Here is a 10,318-nt window from a genome sequence, read left to right on the forward strand (position 1 = left end):
TAAGTCCATAAAGGTTCTCTCTAGGACTTTTGTGGGAGCAAAGGTGGATGTGAAAGTTATCATTTTTGTTGGTTCTCTAGCTACAAGGACAGTGTAAAATATAAGCCAGGAGTTCCCAGCTCTTATTTTGTCTGGCAAGGAAGGAAAGAGGGAAAGGGGAAGGACAGTTGATATAATAATAACAACCCCAAATCCAGTTATATTTGAAGCCACACAGAACCTTTGTTAAACAATCAGGTAAATTCTTTTTTGCTGAAGCTAACTGAACTGGGTTTTTACCACTTGTAAGTAAAACAGCATAAACTGATGCTTTCTGAAAATCTGAGTAATAAAACCTACACATAATGGATAGGATTAATCATCCAGTGAACATTAAGGCCACTCACTGAGCACTTACTATGCACCATACACAATGCTGTTAAAACTACACATAAAAATACCACATGCAAATCCTTATGAAAGGCTCTGAAATAAATGCTCTCTTACAGCTATTTTATAGATGAGGAGAAAAAGTTACGTAAATATGTGCAAGGCCAAATGCCTATAAACTGATCAAAGTTTACTGACTCCATATCAGTTCTGTTAACATTATTCTGTACCTACCTAAAAACTCAACCACCAAATGTTTACTGAGTACCTATGTAATAAATCATACTAGGTATTAAGGATATAAAAATGAATAAACAAGGGATCCCTGGGTGGCGCAGCGGTTTGGCGCCTGCCTTTGGCCCAGGGCACGATCCTGGAGACCCGGGATCAAATCCCACATTGGGCTCCCGGTGCATGGAGCCTGCTTCTCCCTCTGCCTGTGTGTCTCTGCCTCTCTCTCTCTCTCTCTCTGTGACTATCATAAATAAAAATTAAAAAAAAATTTTTCAAAAAAAAAATGAATAAACAAATTATTATAATACACTGTGCTGAGTGTAAGTGCTAATTTACATAAATTTAAGGAAATGTTAACAGAGTAGTTGAGATTGTGTAATAATAGATAAAGGTTCAAAGGAAGAGGACTTGAACACATATAAACAAATCTTGTTTATATAACTGAAACAGAAGTGTTAACTGATGAAGAATATATAAGCTGCATGGAGCCTAGTAAAAAAGAAATCAGATATCAGAGGGAGAAAAAACTTATCAGTGTCTCTCCAGGATACTCAGTAATAGGTTTGCCTTGTATCAATGAAAAAATTCTAATCCACTTGTCAAATAATTCCTACAGTGAAGACATATGATAGTTCAGTGGCATTTTTATCAAAATCACTCAAACCAAATGCTCTCCCTTTTGAATGTGTGCTCACCAAACCAATGAAAAATATCTTGCAAACTTTATCCTGTAAGGAAAAGAATGTACTAACCCATCAGTATCCTTTTGACAGTTTTTTTCTAAGGGTGTAGTTTACCTAAGTTTCACAGGAGGGTACCCTAAGTGGTGACAAATTCTGAGTATTATGACAAAAGTTAGAATTCCTAGAAATACAAAACTGAGGAAAAGTCCCTCTATCACAGTGACCCCTCCAACACAGTATCACTCTACTAAATCTACGTTGATTCTCACACAATCTAAAATGCTTTAAGTTCACACAATGAGAAAGCTTCATAAATCAACTTTCCTGGAAAAAAACTATGTATAATTGCTTTTTAAAATTATAATAAAACTGAAAGCATTAAGCCAAAATTTAAAACACTGATATTAGAAATCATGATAATTTAGTGTGATATGACAATATAAACATGTATTAAAACACATTAAGATATAAGTAAAAAAAAAGATGTAAGTAAAACTATCTTTAAAAGCTCTAACACTCACCTGCCACATATAAAACCAAGATATTTTCCTATCCACCTACAAAACACAAAATTTTCTAGAACAGACCTATTATTTTTCAGTCAGAACTTAAAAAAAATTAATTTATTAGAAGTAATGTTTAACTTTCAGTTCTTTAAGTTGGAGAAAGAACTCAATGGTGAACATGCACAAATCATTATATAGCATATAAGCAAAGCATAGCATTCAAAATTCAATTACAAATATAAATACAAATGCCAATGGTTCACTTATTTTTGCACACATTACAATGTATTCAGAACAAAACATATGTACAGGATTTCACTATATAAAATGTCACTCCATACTGACACCTTTAACATTCCTGTATATTGCAGGAATTAACTTGAAAGTGAGCACAATTATTACCGGTATGATAAAACATTTTTGCATCACTAGAATTTATTGGCCTGTGGTGTTCCCTTAATTGCCTCTTGTCTACTGCTTGCCCTGAAAGCAGGTACATACTTAATGTATAAAGGAATTTTTTTTTTTAAGATTTTATTTATTTATTCATGAGAGACACAGAGACAGAGAGATGCAGAGACACAGGCAGAGGGAGAAGCAGGCTTCATGCAGGAAGCCCGACGTGGGACTTGATCCTGGAACTCCAGGATCACACCTGGGCTGAAGGTGGTGCTAAACCGTTGAGCCACCTGGGCTGCCCTAAAAGAAGTTTTTAGAGAGAATACTAAAAGAGAAGCAAAAGAATTCTACAACTCTGAAAGGCTCTGCATACGTAAACTGAAAGGTGAAGAAGACAACTGAAATAAAAAGAAATGGAAGAAAAATTTCTAGCATTGAGTGATCTCATACTACACATGAACTCATTAGAAACACACAACATTTCTGGAAGTCATCCAAAATGAATAATCTGAAACAGATTTAAGTCCTTAAGTATATTATGTTACTTGAAGTTTAAGTATTTATGACTTACCTTACAATTCTCAGATAAAATGATGGGAAAAAATTATTTACAAATTTAAGCACAGACATTTTCCCAAATTATTTTACAAATAAACAAATATCAAAGTACTCAATTTTAGTAATACTGAAAGTTTTAACACTTAATGCTTTTTATATTATTGTTTGAGTTTTTTTTAAACCTAATAGCTTCACCAAACAAAAAATAACCTTTTAAATTTAAAATTAAATTATATTATGTTACCAAAAAAAGTATATTCAGAGTATTTTATATATGAAAAAAATTAAAAGCTGAGATGTTTTAACTCAGTATCAAAAAGGCATTCATTTTTTTTTCTTGCTAGATTTCTATGGATGAAACTGGAAAAACAAAAAACATGTATCTTCTTATAGAAATAATGAAGGGTCCTCTTTCATAAATCAGTAAGGTAACAAACTATCATGTCTTATTCCCTATAAAGTAATAGTTCATCACTTCGAAAGCATGAATTTAAGCTTTGTAACTTTACTAATAACCCACCTTTTTCATTTTCTTTGTATCTACAAATGCCGACTGGAATCTCTGCTTGAAACATGGAGCCCACCATAATCTCCTATTTAAAAATAACATAACACACTAGGTAAGACCCAGTAACACAGATTTTATATCCATTTTTTAGCTTAACCATTTTCCTGGGTAAAGTGTTTCTCAGTCATAAAAGATACAACCAATTAACTACCTCAGAGGAGTATTGTGAGGATGAATGAGTTAACAATAGATAAGGGCTTGGATATGATTGGATGAAAACATTAGTAATAATGGGGTATAATGCAATATACACAATGAATACGAGCTTTACTTAAAAATATGGAGAAAAAGAAAAATGAATTCTTATAATTCAATTAATAAGAAAACTGCAAACACCCTGAAAAACAAAATTAAATTCAGCTATTTTAAGATATTTACACTCTAAACTATAAACCCTGGGCAGCATTATCAGAGTCACCTGGGAAATTGTTAGAAATGTAAATACTCAAGTTCCACCTGAGACCTACTGAACCAGAAACTCTGGGGATGGGACTCAGGAAGTAGTATTTCAACAAGCTGTCCAGGTGATTCCAACACAGACTTCAGTCTGAGAACTACAGGTTTAAAGTAACAAAAAGGATTTGTATAAAGCTTAGTAGAGGCCAAATGTATGAAACTCTAAACCAAATGGATAAGCAGGAGAGTGCCTGACTTTCATAAAAACAGTACAAAATGAAAAAGTAACCTCCCCAAAACATAATTAAAATCCTATTTTAGGAAACATGATCATCAAATCTATGTAGTCAAATCACAGATTAGGGGGAAACTGGCTGTTCAGAAAGATAATGAGATCACCACCGATGAGATGTTACAAAACAGAGGGATCAAGATTACAGACCCTCCTTTATCTGGTAGCTAAATGTTAAGAATAAATTCACCATGTTTTCAAAATGAAGACCTAGGCAGAAAAGTTGCAAGTTTAAGGTAAAAGATTAGCGATTAAATAGTTTAGGGGCACCTAGGTGGTACAGTCAGCTAAGCATCCAACTCTTGGTTTCAGCTCAGGTTGTGCAATCTCATGGTCATGAAATCAAGCCCCGTGTCGGGCTCTGTGCAGAGCCTGCTTGAGATTCTCTCTCCCTCCCCTCCTCCCACCTATGTGTGTGTGCTCTCACTCAATAAGTTTAAATAACTCCTAGGATTTAAACAGTGCCTCTCTCGTTTCTGTCAACCCATTGATATATATCTCATTTTATCTAGCACAACTCCAAAGACATGTGCTTTGTAATTAATTGCTACATCTATATAGGAAAACCAGTCAATTTTCTAAAGAGAGTATCACATGAAAATTTTCTCTACTCTTATAGAAGAACTTTCTTTCCTTATTAAAAAAAAAAAAAAAAAAAAAAATACCCTATCATCACTTCTTGTGCCTCTTTTACCTTTACTTCCAATGCCTACCAGAAAATAAGTTCTCAACCCTCCTTGTCTGAGGCACTTCTAAAAATATCAATGCCTGGATCTATTCCAAACCAATTAAATTAGAATCTCAGGACAAAGGCCCTGGATATCAATATTTAAAAATTCTCTAAGTGATCTAACATGGAGCCAGGTTTGAGCTTCTGGACTAGTACAAAAATAAGACAACTCCTTTTTCCTACTGAATTTAGAACACTTCTTTTTACCTGCTGATTTGTTCTGTAGGGAAGGGAAGGGAAATAGCATCTAGGAGCATTATGTACAAAGTCTCTTATGTGTAATTTCCGTTAAATCCTCACCAACTTTGAAAAGGCTATTCCTTTATTATATTCTTATTCCTGTATTATACGTGAGGAGATGACACTCAAAAAATTCATTTTCCCAGGACTGCACTATTAAGTTCTGAGGCTATAGCCTGGACTCAAATTTGATTTCAAAACTGTCTCCTCTACCCCAGCTTCTAGAAAATAGAAAAATTCACTATCTTACAAGCCTTAGATGATGAATCTGAATCTTGACAATTTTTACTATACCAAAATCATAATAGTTTAGATCTACTATGGCCTGTTTTATTACGTTATTTTCCTGAGGAAAGGAATATTCCCTTATGTCTCTCTACTCTGGGCTTTTGTTCCTTCATCAAAAATGAAATAATAATTCAACACTTACTCAAATAATCTATTATATATTTTAGACACAAAAAACAATTTAAGTTGAAGATAAAGTTTAAAGGAATAGTTTAAAAGATACAGAAACTTGAATTTATGGTAGACTATAACAATTTAAGATGACTTCTAAGGTTTCTAGCTTTTTTCATAATTGCTGCACAGTGTAGGAATCAGGTAAAAGTGAAGAACACTTACCCAATGGGTCACATAAATAGTAACTCTGTGACCCTTGTTTTCGGTCTGAGCCTCATTATTCATTCATCAATCACTCAAATTAATTAATACATACTGTACAGGGCTAACCTTCCCTCCCATTCTAACTGACACCTTCTTTTACCATTCTAACACACTGAAAGACAGTCTCTCTCTTCTAAACATCTCCTTGGACCCCCAGAAATGGATCAATTCTGGCAGAAGACTACAATCCTTGGGTAGCCCAGTCCAAGTTCATTTGAATACTTCATTCTTCCTAATAGAAACTCTGTAAGTATGACATGTTCCCTTATTTTAATCAGCAAGGATGTCAGCTCTTTTATAAGTTTGCTCCAGGCAAACCAAAAACTATAAACTATCACCACCACAAATAACAACAACAAAAAGCCACAGGAAAGACTCAACAGTGTTAACTAAATAACAAGTACAACAAAGTGCAGAAAGCCCACTCAACATGATGTTCAGAGCTACTCTGCTTCCAAAGAAATGACTATTCACACACTAAATTTAAAATCAGACCTAGGAAAAAGAACAGCAAAAAACAAAATGAAACAATGCAGTTTTATAGAGCAAAATCGAGTAAGCTAGCTTAGTAAGAATGACTTCATTTCTTCTATATAAATGATTTGTTCTAATCAATTCTGCATGACATTTTGACACATTTTCCTAGTACCACTGCTTTGTAACAGCTTAAGATTAATTTTTCTACTCAATTGTATAACTAAGTTGTACAGTCATACAATTTTATAATTAAAAATCTAAATTACTAAAATCTACTTAACAAAACCAAAGCCTCAAATGCTTTCCCAAATATCTAAATTAGCACTAGTTAAAAATTTCAATTTCTATTCTTGGTTTGAGACTGATTTGCTCAAAAAAGTCAAATTCTTTCTATACCATTATTTTATTTTGTAAAAAAATATTTTTCTCACCTTGATGTATTAAGGGGAAATTTGAAACACTTAAATGTCACAAAAGGGCTTACCTCAACAATACCAATATATAGCTAGTAAAATAATACTTGCTTTTTAATATTAATTTACCTAAATGTTGGGAAAATACGGCTCTAACTACCTTTTTCCAGTCTTCTGATGGAATATAATCTTCATCTTCTTCTGATTCTTCTTCTATTTCACTATCTAGATAAAAGAAGATAGTATTAGAAAATAATTGTTTATCCTATCCACATCTATATATCTGTATATTATTTTTATATCTACTATCAAACATTTAAGTATGCCTAAAAGTATCTGCAGAATAGGACTAAGATATTTCTAACCAAATAATACCCTGTTTTAAACAAAGCAAAATAACCCATAAAAACTTTCTAGGATAATCTTAGAACACTGTATTCTCAGGAAATGATTTTCTACAAAAAAATTAAGAAAAATTGAAATAAGCAGGTCAAGATAATCTATTCTTAAACCTAATGTCTTCTTCCCTAATAAAATGACAATTTGGACAAAACAAAAACTGGTTTCCAATGAGTGCTCCTTGACACACTGAGAGCTTTGTAGCAACACTTTGGAGAGTATAATGAGAGGCTATATAGGAAAACCTCCATTCTCCCCAACCTGATTTATTCAGAGCAGGCAAGGTGCTGTTTGTTTACATTTGGGAATAAGAATGTATTTATAAAAAGGGGTAGGAAATCTGAAAACTATTACACTATTAGCATCTTCTCAACTGTAAAATGGAATACAAAGTTTAAAAGGGTAATATTACATATACAAGTTAAATCTTCCCATGGAAAAGCTAAGATAAGCAGTATATATAGAGCTTCTGTGCATACATCATAACTGACATACCAGATCAGAAGTATGAAATAAATATTGTTTTAAAAATGCAGTCACTTAGCATCCCACTTTTAAACAAACTTTGGCAATTTACCTAAGAGAAAAAGGAAAAATACCAAGTTTTCCCCAAACTTAATATTAACACAATTTCAGTAATCTTTCCTTACACTGATACACTTTTCAAGTGTATCAATCTTTGATCAAAATTCACAATAAAATATCATTAGCAGCACTACATTCACTGCTAAACTAAATATGTATCAGAAATCATTGACAGGAAGCAGTGGCCATGTTCAATCAATTATTATATCACTACATTTCATGAGAGGTTACTGTTCTTCAAATGTTTTTCTTTCTTTTAAAGCACAGAAATCCAAACAAGTTTAAGTAACACTAACGGTTGCTTTTCTCTTATCAAAGAGCTGTTATCCATAGTAATGATTCCTGCTTAGAATGAAACACCATGGAGTAGATGAAGCATGCAAATATTCAAGTTATATACATTAAATGTTGTTTCAACTACTGCAGATCTCTGACTAGATCACAACCATAGTAAAATTAGAAGAGTTCTCTGTGTATAACATATTACCACCTCAAGAGTAAGCCAGTTCTTTGAGAACTGGGAGCCACTGATTAGAGAAAGCAATGTTTATGAATATAGCATAAAAAGGCTAAGAGAAAAAAAAGTAGAAAATGAAAACTGAGGAAAAGACTAGATGAAATAAAAAGATGGTCATGAGACAAATTTAAAGAAATGCTGAGGAAGGAAAAAAGGAACACATTCAAAATCAAGTAGTGTAGTGACACAACAATCTCTGCAATCTACTCATAGACAACAAGGCCCTAACACTGCTGAATGAATAACCCAGAACAAAATACGTTACTGTTCTGCCAGATTTGAGAGTAAAATGAATTCAAACAGATGAATGGAAGAGAAGTGGCATTTTACATCATATATTTAGTAAAAATTATCCAAACATTAGCAACTAATGACACTTACTTGTGTCAAAATATTTACATCGACGTGGGCGGATTATTTCTTGGGCATCTTGAGAAGCAACAGATTGTGAGGGATCATCATTGGAAGACTGAGTTTCATCCTCTTGACCTGATGAGTCCTTTATATTCTCTTCCTGTAGAATAATAAACTTCTTTAAGATGTAAGGAAAATTGTTGCAGAGGAAAAGTTACAGTATTCCAAATAAACTAAATGGCTAAAAGAAATACACTAAATGCAGTATGGTATTAGTGGAAAAACTAGTGAAATCTGAATTGCCCGTAGTTTAAATAGTATGGTATCAATTCTTACTTTTCATAAATATACCATGGTTACACGAGATATAAATAAACAGGGAAAACTGGGTGAAGAGTACAGAGAAACTCTATACCATATTTGAATTGCTCTATAAATCTAAAATTATTTCAAAACAAAATAAAAAAATTGAATACAAACTATCCATTAGCCTTTATTACTTAAAAAGCAGTAGTATTTTTTTAAAGTTGGTACAAATTTATTTAGAAGAGGCATTCAAAAGAAATCTGGAATGACACAGATGAAACTATTATTTTTCAGGAGTAGGTTACAGGGGACTTCCAAAATTAAGAAATTTTTACTTCAACAAAGATAAAGACTACAATCTTAATAAATGTATATATTCTTACTTTATTTTCCCCACTACAGCCACTGTTATCATCATTATCAGCATCTTCATCATCTTCACCTTCTTCTTCCTCTTCCTCCTCCTCCTCATCTTCTTCAGGTAGTCGAATAGTACTATCATAACCATAAAGACTGAGAAGTTCATGAATTGGCATGTCTCCTTCCTAAATAAACCAAATAAAAAGTTAATTTCTGAATAGGTGAATATTTTATATTCGTGTAATTCACATCTTCATTCCACAGAGATTATCTTATTAGAGAACTGTATCAAGAATTCTCAAATCCTAAAAGGTAAACAAAAAGAATTCTGAAATCCAGGAAAATCCTAGTCTTTCAAGAATTTCTAAAAGAGACTAATCAATTCCAATAGCTAACAACAAAGTCTTTAAGCATAATAAAACATGACACTGGTTTAGAACTGTTCTGTGTAATCAATTCAGTAAATGTATACTGACAGTCAACACTATATACAGATGCTCACACTTAAAACACCACAAATAATTTGGGAGTGGGAAAATATAATTAGAAGAGAGATTGGAAACTAAGTTAACATACTCAGAAAAGGAGATGAAATTCACAGCCCAGTCCAAACATATTAAAAGAAAATGGTAATGATACAGGAATAATACTGGGTTCTATTAGCCATACTTTATTTTCTAGGGTTACTTAAAACTATATATAAAACCTGTTAGGCAATCTTTGCTATCTATTTCACAAAACTGTTATATTACCTCCAACCCACAGATGGGGAAACGCAGGCTCAGAAATTAAGCAATCTCTCCCCAAATCATACAAGTTACAAGTAGTAGAGCCAGATTTCAAGTCTAATTCCAAGAGCCCACACATAAGTATATCATACTGCCTCAACCAGGGATCAATCCATAATAAATATACCTTCTGAGGGTAAAATGAAGAGAAATCAAGTTTTCTACAGAAGGTATTCACGCTATAGAAGGTACTCACTCTAATTAGTAATCAAGTGACAATATAAAGTATCAGGGAAATTGAAGCATTCTGACTATAAAAAGAAAATTCTGAGAGCCCTGATTGATGACTTGCAACAGCCACAACCTGAATGGTGGTAATGCTATCAGGTAAGGAACTACCACTCCAGCTGAATGACCAGCTGGCATACTTAACTGACATCTCCTATTGTGTTTCCTAAAGTGCAATAGCAAACAGTGCTTGAGGTGTTCAAAGACTTCGTTCATGCAGCTATCTGGTCTATGTACCAAGGACCTGGTA

General features: G+C 33.1%; 1 protein-coding gene across 10 annotated transcripts in view; it reads right to left on the reverse strand.

Annotated features, from left to right (window-relative positions):
* MIER1 (MIER1 transcriptional regulator) overlaps positions 1 to 10,318 on the reverse strand; it is a 58,847-nt gene that overhangs the window by 18,545 nt on the left and 29,984 nt on the right. For all 10 annotated transcript variants that reach the window (XM_041770200.1, XM_041770208.1, XM_041770203.1 and 7 more), the window contains 4 exons: positions 9,076 to 9,237; positions 8,414 to 8,546; positions 6,692 to 6,756; positions 3,270 to 3,342 (listed from right to left, as the gene is read on the reverse strand). In XM_041770200.1, the coding sequence (XP_041626134.1) occupies positions 3,270 to 3,342; positions 6,692 to 6,756; positions 8,414 to 8,546; positions 9,076 to 9,237 (433 nt within the window). The remainder of the gene's footprint in view (positions 1 to 3,269; positions 3,343 to 6,691; positions 6,757 to 8,413; positions 8,547 to 9,075; positions 9,238 to 10,318) is intronic.

This window comes from Vulpes lagopus, chromosome 10 (assembly GCF_018345385.1).
Source record: "Vulpes lagopus strain Blue_001 chromosome 10, ASM1834538v1, whole genome shotgun sequence".
NCBI classification, from domain to species: domain Eukaryota; kingdom Metazoa; phylum Chordata; class Mammalia; order Carnivora; family Canidae; genus Vulpes; species Vulpes lagopus.